The sequence below is a fragment of the Heteronotia binoei genome, chromosome 6, assembly GCF_032191835.1.
Source record: "Heteronotia binoei isolate CCM8104 ecotype False Entrance Well chromosome 6, APGP_CSIRO_Hbin_v1, whole genome shotgun sequence".
Lineage (NCBI taxonomy): Eukaryota > Metazoa > Chordata > Lepidosauria > Squamata > Gekkonidae > Heteronotia > Heteronotia binoei.
The window spans coordinates 80,001,335-80,018,516 of record NC_083228.1 but is presented as its reverse complement, the minus strand read 5'-3'; the positions used below and the strand labels follow the sequence as shown (position 1 = coordinate 80,018,516).

The following is a 17,182-nucleotide window of genomic DNA, read 5'->3' as shown; positions in this document are numbered from 1 at the left end:
TTGTTATTTTTGCAACTTAAACTGAGTTGGATTCTTATTTTTAATTTTTTACATTCTAAAAAAATAATATTTAGTTATATTTTCCCTTAATGATAACCCTTAACTGAATAGTGATGGTGGGCAGCCATGTTAGTCTGAAGCAGCAGAGCAAAGTTTGAGTCCGGTGGCACCTTAATAATAATAAATGTTTTTAATTTATATCCCGCCTTCCCTGCCGAAGCAGGCTCAGGGCGGCTTTAAGACCAACAAAGTTTTAAGGTATAAGCTTTCATGTGCACACACACATGTCTTCAGATACAATGAAATGGAAATTACCAGTCCATGCTAGGGTTGCCAGGTCTATGTTGGAAAATACCTTAATCCTTTGGAGGTGAAGCTGGGAGAGGGTGGGATTTGGGGAGGGGAGGGGCTTCAGTATGGTACAGTGCCATAGAGTCCACCCTTCAAAGTAGTCATTTCCTCCAGGGGAGCTGATCTCTGCCAACGGGAGATCAGTAGTAAAAGCGGGAGCTCTCCAGGCACCACTTGGAGGCTAAAAATACCAAGAGAGAAGTCATTCAGGATACTATATCAAAAACAACCTAGTTTATAGTGACAAAATTACTAAACTTTATTACAAAATCCAATCTTTTATGGTGAAAGTATAGTTCACATTACTCACACGTTTCATGTTGAATGCATTGCATATAGGATACATTCTCAATATTTAACAATTTTACAAATAAAGTACACAAAATAAGTAGAGTTCCAATGTACAGGAGGCCGACTAAATATCCTGCTTCAAAGTTTTTTTCCAGCAAAGGTGCACTCTACGTTCTTTTATTTCTCAATGGAGACAACTCCTACAAGATTTATAACACTTCAATTGGAAGGCACTTCACACTCTTCCTCCTTCAATATTACAAAATTTCCTTATGTACAGCATTTATAAACAGGCACCAAGTTTCAGTATTTTTTACAACTGGCAACAGCTCTAATCGTATGGCCCTTCTGGGGGATGTATGGCCCTTCTGGGGGGATTGGTGAGAATACAGATGTAAGGACTAAATGTAAGGACATATGTAGGGAGATAAGAAACCAATATCCCTGTTAAGTCCTGGGGATTCCATTGTTCTGAGTGTTGTAATAACTTGCAATTCAACAGTTTCCCTTATATAAAACTTTGCTGGTCTTAAAGGTGTCACTGGACTCAAACTTTGTTCTAGTAATGGATTCTGTTAGCATTAATTTAGGCACTGATTCCATGTAGGCAACCAACAATTTTTTCATGGATGTACCTCCAGAAGAAGCTGTTTGAAGTCACAGATTATCTGGGGAAACAGCTGCAGCAGAGATGCAGCAGTTCTGCACAGTAGGAGTCTGCCCTCTCACATCCTGCATTTTGACATTTGAAGGTTCACACAGGGCAGGAAATGAAACAAGTAGCTTTAACTCAGCTTTTTTTGATAGGGCCACAGCTTCATTTGGTGAACTTTTCCACAGCCAACCTAATCACATATCAGTTACCCTTCTGCTTTCAACTGAGCCATGAGGCCAGAAATGTATCATGTTATACCAGCAAAGAAAGCTACTTTGTAAATCCACTGACTGCCAGAGCTCTCTTACCAAAAGGCTTTTTGCAGTTGTCAAGTGACACTTTCATTTGCAGAGCTTCAGAAATCATTGGTGCACTCATCCATGAATTGGTCATGTGATTTTTGTTTCATTACAGAATGCTGTCAGATATTCTTCCAAAGGTACTGAAGTGCGATCTTTAAGTCAATGGGAGCAATGTAATTTATTACTGAGACCATAATTTTCCTGACCTCTTCAAGGCTGAATGCCTTCCCTCTGAGAAACTATGGGTGACTAATGCATCATGGCCCCATGTCTTGTTGACATTGATAGACTCCATCTGGTGATTAGTTCTGCCTATCAAGACAGCATTTTGCCAGTATCACTTCTTATTCTGCATTATTCTTTAAACTGACCTCCAATACAGTATTCTGCTCTTACGTCTGTATTCTCACCAATCCCCCAGAAGGCCCTCTTCATTTTATTTTATTTTATTTTATTTCTTATTTTGAATAATAGATTGGAATAGTAGACTGTAATGTAATGAATAATAGAATGCAATGTAATTTGGAATAGTAGATTGGAATGTATTTCTCTGGTCTGGGGACAGGGGAGATAACTCGACACAGCCAATCACCCCACTTCAAAGAAGAAGATGCTGTAAGGTCGCCTCCATGCTTGAGAGGAGAAGGATGGCAGGGTCCCAATTAACTATTCTCAGAATGTCACAATTTAAGGATACATCTGCCCATGGATCTCCAGTTCTGACATATTTATATCCTTCATTATGTTTCCCCAATGGAATCAAATCCAAACAAATGATAACCATATAAACTGAGCTTGTTATTCCTGTTTGGTCCTTGAATCTGTTAAACATCTCCATTATGCTATATGCTAATTTACTGCTTATCCTCAGCCTATATATAAGGACTAGCAATTTCCATTTCATTGTATCTGAAGAAGTGTGCATGTAAACAAAAGCTTATAACTTGAATAAAACTTTGTTGGTCTTCAAATTTGGCACACACACACCCCATGGTGCCAGGGGCAGGCACCCCCTCTTGCCCTCCCCTAGATCCGGCTCTGGCCAATTGTGGCCTGCAGGATGGACATTTGACACCCCTGCCATAGGGTACAATGGAAAATTGATCCATGTGTATCTGGGGTTCAGGGGGCTGGGTTTTGAGCTAGAGGTACCAAATTTTCAGCACAGCATCTAGTGCCTCTCCTCAAAAAAATCCTCCAAGTTTCAAAAAGATTGGACCAGGGAGTCCAATTCTATGAGCCTCAAAAGATGGTGCTCCCATCCTCCATTATTTCTAATGAAGGGAAAGCATTTAAATGGAGTGTGGTCCCTTTAAATGTGATAACTTGATTTATTTGATTGATTTTACTTTTAGCCCGCCTTTCCTGCCCTTGTCACAGCCTTGCTCCTGCCTCCATCTCCAAGTCTCCTGGCTGCTCCACCCCCACGGACCACCCTCAACGTCCCCAGGTATTGCCTGAGTCAATCCTGGCAACCTCAAGACCTCCCCAGCATCCTGCCCATGCTTAAGTGGGATAAATGGACTCTCACTCAGATTTCAGCTTCCCTGAGAAGGGAGCACTTCCCTTCTTGCTGAGTTTAATCCTTCTACATTACATTGCTTGGCCATCAAGATCTAAATATGCAAACAGTGACTGAATGTAATCAGCAAATGAAATTGAGACGCCTTGTCAGGGATTTTCAAAAAAGATCTTTAATGTGACTATCAGAAAAGAAGTCTCACTGATTTCAATCCCACTGACTTCCAAATAAATATACTTGGCATTAGAGCTACTTTGGAGTAGAACGGCAGGCTGAGCGCAGAAACTGCAGAGTTGCACTAGTAGGGTTTAGCAAACTTTTCTTATTTAGAAGGTTATTCCTTTTTGCTACCAGATTTGACATTCTGATTTAATTTCAAGGCCTGCTGAGCAAAAGGGCCAAGAGGGACTGTGAGAGTCCAGTTATGTTTGCTGGGGTAGCAGGACCCACCCCAACATATTTCTTCTTCAGTCAAGAAGGTCAATCTCTAATTTTCAGAGGAAATTCATTTGCTGAGGTTCCTTCCTTGTTTCATTCTTTGCCTGGAAGCCACAGATGGCCTCTGTTTCTGGATCAAAGCCACACTGTGGGCTGCTTCATTTGGTACAGCAGAGACATGGATGCCACCAAAAAGTACTTCTGCACAGTAAGGTCTCAAAACAGCTGCCATAATATTATGTGTTTATCAAGTGGATCCATGTTAACCTGGGGAAACTCTCCTTGACAATGCTGCACTTACCCGCAAGGGCCCTTGGCATTGGTGTAGGCACCTTCCACACAAATAGCACTGAACCACATTGTGAATCTCTTAGATAATAGCAGCTGAGAGGAAATATTTTGAATGAAGCCAAAGTGCTGCCATAATGTATGATGGGGTCCTGGCTTTCATTATTATTTATGATAGGCAGAGGGAGTCAACATTCTGAAATTTGTGAAACTTTTGTTTGTTCTACGCCCACTCACCCAGCCTCAACAGATCCCTTTGGAGTGCCTCACAATCCTCGCTGGTTCTCACCACCCTGAACAATTTAGTGACATCTGCAAACTTGGCCATTTCACTGCTTACTCCCAACTCCAGATCATTAATGAACAAGTTAAAGAGCATGGGACCCAGTACTGAGCCCTGAGGCACCCCACTGCTTACCGTCTTCCACTGCAAAGACTGCCCATTTATACTCACTCTCTGCTTCCTGTTAATTAGCCAGTTTTTGATCCACAAGAGGACCTGTCCTTTTACTCCATGGCTCTCGAGCTTATGAAGGAGCCTTTGATGAGGAACTTTATCAAAAGCTTTCTGGAAGTCAAGGTAAACAACATCTATTGGGTCCCCTTTGTCCACATGCTTGTTCACACCCTCAAAGAACTGAAACAGGTTAGTGAGGCAAGATCTTCCCTTACAGAACCCATGCTGAGTCTTCCTCAATAACTTGTGCTCATCAATGTGCCTACTCATTCTGTCCTTGATAATGGTTTCTACCAACTTTCCCGGTATTGAAGTCAAACTGACTGGAACCCTTTTTAAAGATGGGGGTGACATTTGCTATCTTCCAGTCCTCAGGAACGGAGGCAAATTTCTTGCTCAAGCATCACTTCAGCACCACTAGCACACGTCCACATAAACTAAAGGGAGACTGGTAGCCTTGCTGCTTTTGCTTGTAACAAAGGGAAAGACACACGAAACAGAAGGACACTGGTAAGGAAGAAGAAAGAAGTTGCCTTACTGGGGTTCCCTAATTTTTTTTTTTTTACCAGGAGCACATGAGCCTTTTAAAAAGGTAAAGTTAGTCTCCTGTGCAATCACCAGTCGTTTTTTACTTTAGGGTGACATCATATCACAACATCTTCATGGCAGACTTTTTACCGGGTGGTTTGCCATTGCCTTCCCCAGTCATCTACACTTTACCCCCAGCAAGCTGGGTACTCGTTTTACCAACCCAGAAGGATGGAAGGCTGAGTCAACCTTGAGCTGGCTCCCTGAACCCTGCTTCCGCTGGGATCAAACTCAGGCCATGAGCAGAGCTTGGACTGCAGTACTGCAGCTTACCACATAATGTTCAAAATGTAGGGTTGTCAGGACCAACTTAAGAAATATGTGGGGGCTTTGGGGGTGAAGCCAGGAGACTTTGAGGGTGGAGCCAGAAGCATGTACCGATTTTGCTTTTCTTCCATAGGAAATCATGGATAATAGGGGCACCTTCTTTGGGGGCTCGTAGAATTGGACCCCCTGGTCCAATCTTTTTGAAACTTGAGGAGTGTTTTGAGGAGAGGCACCAGATGCTATGCTGAGATTATAGTGCCTCTATCTCAAAAAACAGCCCCTCTGGAGCCCCAGATACCCACAGATCAATTATCGATCTCCACAGGGTATCGATCTCCATAGGGTATAATGAAGTACCCAGCAGACATTTCTGTTCCCCCTCCCTTTCTGATAACCCTGAAGCAGAGGGAGGGTCTCCAAACTGGGGAATCCCCTGTCCCCAAGAGGGGACTGGCAACCCTATCAAAATGGCTCGAGAGAGAACTAGTAACCCTAGTCATAGTGGCTGATGTCATAGTCATCGAATACATATCCCAGACAACTCGCTAACACATTTCATCTCTCTCTCTCTCTCTCGGCTTGGATTTCATCTAGTACTAATATAAATGACATCTTAAACAATAAAGCAACATACATATTGTAGCTTTAACTAGCGGGAAATGTGTTATTCTCCCCAAAGCAGTATTTCCTTGAAGAAAATTGTCTGAATCCCCCATAATGAAAAAGTAACAACTACATTTTCACTGTACTACACTTTTAAGATAGAAAAGCCCTAATATATCAATCCAAATTTACTAAGAAGTAAATGCCGTGGAAGTAAATGTAAATTATGCTTGCTGTTAAGTATCTTAGGAATTGCAGGATTAATTTCCCTTGCTGCAATTAAAGCCATTGCTTTTTGTCCTTTCCTCAAGGAAATTAAGTAAATAGTTGTTCTTAAAATACTCTATCCCCTAAACATTTGGCATTTTTTCTATGGACAAATGTATGCTTTATACTTACCACATGGAAGGCCCTGGAGCCTCTACCCAGCTGCTGTGTAGAGATGGCCTTTCATTAGGTATTACCTGCTCTTACTGTCTACCCTTTGCTTACATATGATGTGTCCTAAAACATGAACAGCCCACTCCTGTGCATGTTTACTCAGAAGCAGGCTTTGCTTCACTGAGAGGTTCACCTCTGTAAGTGCACACAGGAATGCAGCATTAGCATCTTTCTCTTGAGTCCTCTCCAGTTAAACTTCTCTCTTTTTAAACAAATGAAGCAACAAAAACCAGACACAACATATTACTGAGACAGAACAAAGAATATAGGCATAGAAATAAAGTCAGGCACACACTGTAGGACACACAGAAAAAATACGAGGGAAGGAAAGCTGACAAACTGCATGTGGTAACATTTGCAAGTTTATCTTGGCAAGCAAGAAAGCAGGATATTTTTAAAAACTAAAAACCATACAATGTGTAATATCTCCAGAATCTTTCAATGTCTGTTCTTTTGCAACTTCCATTCTGTGCCATTACTGGACTTAGCTGTAGGATTTTGCTCAACCTCCCAAAACATGTGAAGATTCCCAAATGGTCAGGCTCCAGTATTTACAGCTAACTTCAAAATATTCTGTGTATCCACAAAGATATGGCATGCAATTATTTATTTTTCCAGAGAAAACCTCCAAGCTTTTCAAAACCTGTGGCACCACCTATTGGCCAATCTTAATATAAATTTTAGTTCCATTAAAAATATCTCCTTTTTCTTTAAACCAGTGTTTCCCATTTGCAGGGTCGTGACCCGGTACTGGGCCACAGAAGCCTCACTACCAGGTCACAAGAAAAGCCAAAGCTAGCCCCACCCCCAGCAAAGCTAGCCCCGCCCCATCTCTGTGTTGTTCAGAGAGGAGCTAGGCTACCTCTCCTTCCTTCTCCCCCGCTCCCAGTGTTTGAGAGAAAAGCTAGCATCCACTGGCACTTTAGACCCATGAAGTGTTCTTCAAGGTATGAGCTTTCATGTGCCTTGCAGTATGTTCTTTTGGGGAGATTTCCCTGGGAGGCCTGGGCGGCAAAGGAGGGTGTGTGTTTTTTTCAGCCAGGAGGGGCAGGGAGTGGGCATTCCAGTAGCTATTTTTTTTCCAAACAGAGCAGAAGTTTTGCTGGCTGGGGTCATTTGATGGTGAGGAAGGCTTTTTTTTTTCTTTGCCTCCCCCCTTCTTTCTTTCCCTGCAAGTGATGCTCCGTCTGTATTCTTAGTGCTGGGGGGGGGGAAGCAACAGTGGAAGGGCCTCTAGTGCCCTGGCCCCACTGGTGGACATTCTGGTGCTTTTTGGGCATTGCATGAGTGAATTTTGGACTGGATAGTCCACTGGCCTGATCCAACATGGCTCCTCTTATGTTTATGTCCATTCTTCCCATGTCTTTCTTTTCTTTTTCTTTCCTTCCATTTCATTCTTTCCCTTTCTTTCTTTCCCTTTCTCTTTCTTTCTTTCCTTCCATTTTTACTGGATGAAACTTTTCTGTTCATCATACTATTGTTGCAGACATAGGAGCTCTGCCAATGAAAAGTTGGCACCCCCAGTTGTAGCCAGGTGACCTTCTATGAGATTTCTGTGTGAGTGAGTGAGTAAGAGGTGTGGAGCAGAAAGAGATTATTGGAGTTTACTTCGGTATATCGCAACAAAACTGGAAGAGATGGTACAATGAACCTGGCACCATTTTACTGGTCCTGCTTTTAACAGCTGTCTGACACCAAAATTAAACTCTTCGGGCGTTTTCGCACTGACCTTTTACTGGCGCGACCACCCTCCTCACGCCGGCGGATCTGCAGGGATTTTGCACCAGAAGCACCGGCGCAGCCAAAAGAGCCGGCTACTTCCGTCGCGAAACCCGCTCAAACGTTTTCCTGCTTCTTGGCGGTTTCCGTTTGAGCTGGTTTCGCGACGGAAGTTGCCGGCTCTTTTGGCTGCGCCGGCGCTTCTGGTGCGAAATCCCTGCAGATCCGCCGGTGTGAGGAGGGTGGTCGCACCAGTAAAAGGTCAGTGCGAAAACGCCCTTCCTGTAGATATTAAAAAGGATGAAAGTAGTTCACTGACTAAGTATCTCCACAACAGGTTGCTTTTAAAGGCATGGGAAACACAACCAGTAAAAAGCTGCAAGTCCCTCATAAATATCTTTTTTGGGATAACTGCAGAAAAGCTTGTATGAACTTCATATGACTTGAAATTAATTCATTAATTGCAGTACAATTCTCTGCTACATTTCACAGCAATTTCCTCAAGTTTCAACCAAAGAAAAGTATGAAAAATAGCTGTCAAAAGATTTTCTTGAAACCAAGCAAGCTTGGTTGTAGCTTCAGGCAAGGTTCCAGTAGTAGCAGCTGAAGGAAGGGCCTACTAAATGATTCAGCATATTTTGAGGTACAGCAGCTGCCAGGGTCCAGTGTGGGTGGTACACAGTGCTGGCTTTCCTGATGGCAATGGCAATAGCACTTCCAACTGCATACACTGGCCAGTGCTGTTGAGGAAGGGATGTGTAGGTGGTGCAGGCAATTGAATATGGGCATTAGGAGTGCTTGCAAGCTGGAGAAGAATACATAAACAGATAGGCGCATGCAGGCATGCATGCAAGAGAGGACTGCCCACTTTCCACCCCCATTTTGGCTCAGCATGAGTTACAGAAAGATTTTTCTGAAAATGAATTTACTTCTGAAGAAGAGGCAGGTTTGGGGGAGTGCCTTGGAAGTGACATCACAGAAAAGGTGGAATTTTGGTTCAGTGTGCCCCGGAAGTGACATCACTTGGACCTTGACACCACAGGAAATGACATAATTCCTGTCTCCTGGCTCCACCCCCAAAGTCTCCTGGCTCCATCCCCAAATTTCAGTGGGCCACGAAGGAGAAGTGTAAAAATAACTGGGCCACAGGAAAGAAAAGTTTGGGAAACCCTGGTTTAAACAATGTCAATCAGAAGGCTAATAGGAAACTGAGATGATTTGCAATCCTTTTTGTGGTAAATCTGAAGGCAAGGCAAGAGAACATAAGAACATAAGAACATAAGAGAAGCCATGTTAGATCAGGCCAATGGCCTATCCAGTCCAACATTCTGTGTCACACAGCGGCCAAATATATATACACACACACACACACACACACACACATACACATACACACTGTGGCTAATAGCCACTGATGGACCTCTGCTCCATATTTTTATCTAACCCCCTCTTGAAGGTGGCCATGCTTGTGGCCGCCACCACCTCCTGTGGCAGTGAATTCCACATGTTAATCACCCTTTGGGTGAAGAAGTACTTCCTTTTGTCCGTTTTAACCTGTCTGCTCAGCAATTTCATCGAATGCCCACGAGTTCTCGTATTGTGAGAAAGGGAGAAAAGTACTTCTTTCTCTACTTTCTCCATCCCATGCATTATCTTGTAAACCTCTATCATGTCACCCCTCAGTCGACGTTTCTCCAAGCTAAAGAGCCCTAAGCGTTTCAACCTTTCTTCATAGGGAAGGTGTTCCAGCCCTTTAATCATTCTAGTTGCCCTTTTCTGAACTTTCTCCAATGCTATAATATCCTTTTTGAGGTGCGGCGACCAGAACTGCACACAGTACTCCAAATGAGACCGCACCATCGATTTATACAGGGGCATTATGATACTGGCTGATTTGTTTTCAATTCCCTTCCTAATAATTCCCAGCATGGCATTGGCCTTTTTTATTGCAAACGCACACTGTCTTGACATTTTCAGTGAATTATCTACCACGACCCCAAGATCTCTCTCTTGGTCAGTCTCTGCCAGTTCACACCCCATCAACTTGTATTTGTAGCTGGGATTCTTGGCCCCAATGTGCATTACTTTGCACTTGGCCACATTGAACCGCATCTGCCACGTTGACGCCCACTCACCCAGCCTCAACAGATCCCTTTGGAGTGCCTCACAATCCTCTCTGGTTCTCACCACCCTGAACAATTTAGTGTCATCCGCAAATTTGGCCACTTCACTGCTCACTCCCAACTCTAAATCATTTATGAACAAGTTAAAGAGCATGGGACCCAGTACCGAGCCCTGCGGCACCCCACTGCTTACCGTCCTCCACTGCGAAGACTGCCCATTTATACTCACTCTCTGCTTCCTATTACTCAGCCAGTTTTTGATCCACAAGAGGACCTGTCCTTTTACTCCATGACTCTCAAGCTTTCTAAGGAGTCTTTGATGAGGAACTTTATCAAAAGCTTTCTGGAAGTCAAGGTAAACAACATCTATCGGGTCTCCTTTGTCCACAAGTTTGTTTACCCCCTCAAAGAAATGTAACAGGTTAGTGAGGCAAGATCTTCCCTTACAGAACCCATGCTGAGTCTTCCTCAATAACCCGTGTTCATCAATGTGCCTACTCATTCTGTCCTTGATAATGGTTTCTACCAACTTTCCCGGTATTGAAGTCAGACTGACTGGCCTGTAATTTCCTGGATCCCCTCTGGAACCCTTTTTAAAGATGGGGGTGACATTTGCTACCTTCCAGTCCTCAGGAACAGAGGCAGATTTCAATGAAAGATTACAGATTTTTGTTAGAAGATCCACAAGTTCAACTTTGAGTTCTTTCAGAACTCTCGGATGTATGCCATCTGGACCCGGTGACTTATTAATTTTTAATTTGTCTATTAGTTGTAGGACCTCCTCTTTTGTCACCTCAATCTGACTCAGGTCTTTCAACACCCCTTCCAATATTAGTGGTTCTGGGGCGGGCAAACACTTCTCATCTTCCACGGTGAAGACGGAGGCAAAAAATGCATTCAGCTTCTCAGCCATTTCCCCATCCTCCTTCAGTAATCCTTTTACCCCATGGTCATCCAAGGGCCCCACTGCTTCCCTGGCTGGTTTCCTACTTCTAATATATTTGAAGAAATTTTTATTGTTGGTCTTTATGTTTTTTGCAATATGCTCCTCATAGTCCCTTTTTGCCTGCCTGATCACAGTCTTGCATTTGATTTGCCACAGCCTGTGTTCCCTTTTATTAATCTCACTTGGACTGGTTTTCCACCGCTTAAAGGAGTCCTTCTTACCTTTTACAGCTTCCATTACTTTGTTTGTTAACCACGCTGGCCTCTTCTTATACCTGTTTGTGGCTTTCCTAACTTGTGGTATGTATTTTATCTGAGCTTCTAGGATTATAGTTTTAAATAGTCTCCAAGCTTCCCCAAGGGTTTTGACCGTATTTACCTTTCCTTTCAATTTCCTCCTCACATGCCTCCTCATCTCAGAGAATTTACCCCTTTTAAAGTTAAATGTGGTTAAAAGAGAAATAGCTATTTTAACAGTCATATTTATGTTCTATATATTCCTAAGAACTTTTTTTTAATGAACTTAACAAGACATCTGGTGTTTGAGAAATGACTGGGCAAGCAGTTAAGCCATCAACAACGTCACTGATGAACAAAAGCAAAAATTCCACAAGAAATAATAGTCATTATTTATGGCCAATGCTCATATAATGCTGTAAACTGTTGAGTTCCAGATAAAAAAACCATAACCTGCTGGAAGAATCAGGAATCTTGTCTGTATTTCCTGTACTGTTATCTGCTACTGACACAGAAAGTTAATAAATTACAAAGGGTTTGCATGGGGGCAGGAAAATGTTTGCAGCGTGGGGGAGAAATACATCTCTATTGCCATGGCGAACAGCCCAAAATGCAATATTGTTGCCTTGGCAATGACAACATTCCTGTTCTATTCCATTTGAAAACACTGGCTGTATTTACTCTCAGTTGCATCAATGCAGAGCCAAAAGTGGATTGGCTATACGGTACTATGACATCATCACATTTCTACATTAATTCTGGCTTGGCAGGCATTACTTGGGAAAGAATGGTACCAGAGCAGCAGCAGCAGATATGGAAAACAAGAACTATGAATCACTATGATCAGCAGCAAGAAGGGGGGGCTTGGTGGGAATTTTGCCCTTAAAAAGGCCCCTTTTTGTTTTAAATATTTCCAAGAGTGATCATATCGGCATAACCCTAACTATAACAACTGCACACACATGATAAAGGTAATCATCCAATGTGACCTGCCACAGAATGTTCTGTGCAAAGGATCCCGAATTCACAGTGCCTTTTGTTGCAATTGACAGAGAGAATTATACCATCACACACTGTCACTTTCTGTCCATTACAGTAGTTGAAGTACCACATTTAGTACTTGTAATACACTGGGAAAGTATGGATATTTTATAGTGAAAAACAAATTGGCAACAGTCTACTATCCTTACTTAAAATGCCACATAAAAGTAGTTACACCCACGAAGCACAACCACAGCAACAGAAGGTACTCTGCAAGGGACCCTGAAGTCAATTCCATGCATTTCGCTCAAATCTGAAGGCCACTAGCAGATGCAGATCCCAATAAATGTAGAAAACTTAGTTGATGTCAACAAATCTGCAAACCTTTCCTCATCTGCCAGTTAACACTTCTCCTGTCATTTGCAAAAAAATCTTCAAACTATGCTTACATCTATAAACTACTTCTCTGAAAAAGGTTGTCAAAGAGACACACAGGGTTTAAAATTCCATTAAAATTCCATGGAGACATAATCTGAAAAGAATATATTCTCCTTAAATACTTCCCAAGCAACTGAAAAAGTCATTGTACCTCAATCTTGGTCCATAGCTTTAAAATATCAATACAGATGGGGGGGGGGGGGGGATAAACATTTCACATTAAAGTGTAAAGACAGTACCAATTCAGAGCGAAAGGGCATAACCTAACCATTTCAGAATAAACCAGTAAATAATAGGATGCTCAGACTCTGGTGTCAAGTGAACTGCAATGGTGCTCATACCTGGAAAGGAGATGTGCTGCTTCAGGCCCACACAGTCCAAACCTGTGGGTGTGCTCTGGGAATACAGATGTAATTTGAAAGGGCGAGCACTGAAGGTCACTGGCGAAACAATGGATGGTTGCATTTTAACCTACCAAAAAAATGACAGCCATGAATTAAAGAAACATTGAGCTTAGATTCTCCCGCCCCCCCCCCGCCAAAAAATAAAAAACCTTTTGCTAAATCAAGATATGTTTTTTGCTCCAAGAGACATTTTTGTAAGGTTATAAAAGACAACAAACAAGTTTTAAAATAAAAAAATAAAAATTATGTTTGAGGAATGCAAGGAGCTCTATATGTATCACTTGCACAGAACAAGACTTAAAAGGAAGGAAAGAAATAATAGGACACCTGTCATTGAATACTGTTGGCAGTCTAGGAGCATAACATACTAAAGTATCAATATACTTGATATTTTAGGTTATGTGGAACTTTTCAAAACTCCCGCATCCTGACTGCCAGCATAACGTGCATGACAGAACAGATGCAGCAGAAATCTCTCTTTCAAGAGACACCATTTTCTTGGTGAATCTCTCAATGCACACTTGACTGCATACAAGAGACCCATAGAAAGTGACAGAAGAGGTTAAAAGTACAGCTGGGGGAGAGAGGGTAACAGCAGAGAGAAGCAGCCAGAAAGAGAACACATGATTATTTGGGGTTCCTTACTTTTAACTGATCCTCTGGGAAGTTACTTGGTTCACTCTCTCTGTCTGACTGTGTTTCCTTCACAAGCTTCCTTTTCCGATTCCTTTCCATCCATGCATCATCAAAGCTGAAACGCTTGTATAAGGGTCTGCGTCTCTTCCTGTGGGTGCACTCATTTGCTCTTCCCTCCTGAACATGGAAGGGAAGCATCCAGGTTTTGTTCTCTGTGTGTGAGAATGAGTGTGGAGACAGGGGCATCTGAGTAGACGTTTTTCTGCAATGGAGACTCCGTTTCTCACCTGGCTTCTTTTCTGATGTAATTTGACTTTGCTGGATATTCTCCTGTTTCATAAGGAACAGTTGGAAACAAAAATTTGGTAGGTTTGCTTGTTAGGCAGCTGGCTGCAAAGCAACTGAGTTAAACCCAAAATTTCTTGTTACATTCTAGCCAAAATCTTTGCCACTCTGTAGTGTAATACCTCTTAATCCTTATAAATGAAACTTCTACTATAGCCTTTCCTGAATCCCATGAATATTCAGTGTACAGGCTGCAAGCTAAAGGAAACTTTCCAGATTACAGAGATCAGTTCACCTGGAGAAAATGGCAGCTCTGGAGGGTGGACTCTATGGCATTACACCCTGCCAAAGTTCCTTCCCTCCACCAGCCCCACCCTCAAGCTCCTCCCTCAAAATATTCAGGAATTTCCCAACCCAGTGTTGGTAACCCTAATTTACACCATTCAGACACATAAATCAAAGTGACCTCCATCCCATCATTGCTTCTGGAGTCAGGGCCACAGGAGTTTCAGGAGAAAAGCTGCTGCCACTGAATGCCAGGGAGGGAGGGAATGCTTAAACAATTCTCAGGAACGTGGCCTCTAAAGTGATTTTGGGAACTGCTGCACAGATTTTGGAACAATGACAACTTTCTTCCTCCCTGCACTGTCGGTTCAGCCAGGAATGTCACCACAATTGGGCTGACAGTTCTAGGGCACCATGGGAATTTAAGTTCTTCATCATGCTTTCTCTCAGCACTTGCTTGGACCACACACACACTTTTTTGCAGCTGCTTTACACTAGATAGTAGGCTTGCCAATCCCCAGGTCCCAGCGAGGGTTCTTCCGCTTTCCCAGACTCCTTCCCGCCCCCAGTCAGCTGGCCGGTGGGGGGAAGCCCCGCCCCCAGAGGACCATGTGCCTTTGCACCTCCGGAGGCTTCAGTCTCCAATTTAAAGGCTTCCTCTTGGGATGGTGTGCCTGTGTTGCTGTGAAGAAGTTGGCAGCAACTCGTGAGTAGAGAGGCCAATCCCCCTTCAGAGTCGCCTGAAACAGGGTGGGGGAGGAGGGAAAGGGGAGGGAAACGTCTGCTGAGCACTTCATTATTCCCTATGTGGAGATCAATTCTCATAGGGTATAATGGGGAATTGATCTGGAGGTTTCGGGGGCTCTGGGGGAGCTGTTTTTTGAGGTAGAGGCACCAAATTTTCAGTATAGTATCTAGTGCCCCTCCCCAAAGTACTCCCCAAGTTTCAAAAATTATTGGACCAGGGGGTCCAATTCTAAGAACCCCAAAAGAAGATCCCCCTATCCTTCATTATTTCCTAATGAAGGAAGACATTTAAAAAGGTGTGCTGTCCCTTTATTTTTTTTTATTTTTTTTTGCTTTGTAATTCTTTTTTTTCTGAAAAGAATTTTTATTAAAGAATAGATACACAAAGAAAAGAAAGAGAAAAAAAAGAAGTAAACATAATACAAACACTTAATACATATAACAACACCACTAACAAAATAACAAAATACATACACCATACATTCATACATACATACTCTAACATCATACTCTAACATGCTGTCCCTTTAAATGTGATGGCCTGAACTCTCTTGGGGTTCAATTATGCTTGTCACACCCTTGTTCCTGACTCTGCCCCAATGTCTCCTGGCTCCACCCCCAAAGTCCCCAGATATTTCTTGAATTGGACTTGGCAACCCTACTAGACAGAGAGAGGTTGTCTGCTTGTTCCTGAAAGGGTAAGTGAGGTGGGGCAGGCAAGGCAACCACCCAAGAGAGAAAGGGGGAAGGAGGGGAGAGAGACAACACAAATTATCAAAAGTTAACTCCCCCCACCAAACACTACAGGGGAGAGCCAGAAAACCAGTCCTCCTCAACACATATACAAGAAAACTGTACCTGCTCTTTGAGGGTGTGGAGCTTTATCTCCTCCTCCCAGATGAGGAACAATATAAATGTTAAAACCAGCCACAGTTTGTCTTCCATCAGTCCACCCCTCACAGTCAAGTCCTAGGGTTTGATATCTCTTTGTTGTTCTTGTTCCTTTATTTTCTCACTTGTTTTCTATTTTAACCCTTAAAACCCCTACCCCTGCCCCCTCCCAGTCACACACATTCTGTCCCTTTGGAACTGCCTACTTCTGGGAACTCTTAACTGGAAAATACCAGGCATTTATATGCTCATTTTTTCCTCAATTTATTTCCTGGATCAAAAGCACAAATTTCAAATTGTCAAATTCAAACTGGACACCTGCCTGCTGGTGGTTGGCGCCACACAACTGGGGCATAGTTTTAGAAGATGCAAGGATGTGGGAAGAAGGAAAAGTTTCAAGTGCAAGAGGCAGATAAAGGTAAGTTGGCTGGTGAGTGGAAAGAGAGAAGGAAGCAGGAAAGGAGGAGAAGCTATGGGGGCTGTCAGGGAAGGGACAAAGGAAATACTGGGGAGGGAGAAATTAGATGAGGCCCCCCACTTGCAGGCCTTAAATTCAGCAGCAGCTCACAGGAGCAAAGCTCCTGAACCTTTTTGAGGGTTCCCACTCCTCCTCCCCACCTACCTACCTTGTCCATCGAATAGTAGGTGCAACTGCATAACAATCCCTGGATTAGGAGAGTGGACAGCCAGCCAGCCACCAGGAGCTTTGCCACACCCCCAGCAGCCCTCATTAACCCCTGGAGAAGCCCGTGCCCCCCTTTCTCCACTTCTTATGTGATTTTGGGCAGCAGGTGGCTTGCTGGCCTTTTGACTGGGGGGGTGGGGTGGCCAAGGAGAGACCCAGGTGAGTGAGGCCTGCTTGGGTTGGCTAGAGATAGCAGGCTTCGCTCACTCAGGGCTCTCCTTTCTTGTATTGGGTTGCTTTGGACTGGTGGGGGGGGCAGCATATGCTAATGAGTTATGCTAATGAGCTCCACCACCTATTTTTCTACAGAACGACCCCTGCCCCACCTGTGATTTATAATTTTGTTCCTACAGTTAAAAATATTTGAATAGTTCTTGAGGCTCTAGCTGTCATATTAGCAAAGGAGCACTTTAGGAAATATGTTAGAATATTCATAATGGAAATGTTTCAAAAGAGGTTTTTAGGAAAGAGATTTTATGGAAGCCAGAGTCCAAATTTTCAATTAGACACAAGCAATCCAAGCCATGTGGATACCTCTGGAAATTATCAATCCTGCCTTCTTTCAGACCCTCAAAGGAAATGAATTACCCTGAGCATACTCTG

General features: G+C 43.1%; 2 protein-coding genes across 2 annotated transcripts in view; both read right to left on the bottom strand.

The window, feature by feature from the left end:
• Positions 1-17,182, bottom strand: part of PARL (presenilin associated rhomboid like) — a 530,597-nt gene that overhangs the window by 175,295 nt on the left and 338,120 nt on the right. The gene's annotated exons all lie outside the window — the stretch shown is intronic.
• The window catches only part of ARHGEF4 (Rho guanine nucleotide exchange factor 4), a 179,050-nt gene that overhangs the window by 158,867 nt on the left and 3,001 nt on the right, over positions 1-17,182 (bottom strand). Inside the window, exons 2-3 of the mRNA XM_060241899.1 lie at positions 13,696-14,016; positions 12,988-13,117 (exon numbers count right to left, since the gene is read on the bottom strand). Coding sequence (XP_060097882.1) covers positions 12,988-13,117; positions 13,696-14,016 — 451 coding nt within the window. The remainder of the gene's footprint in view (positions 1-12,987; positions 13,118-13,695; positions 14,017-17,182) is intronic.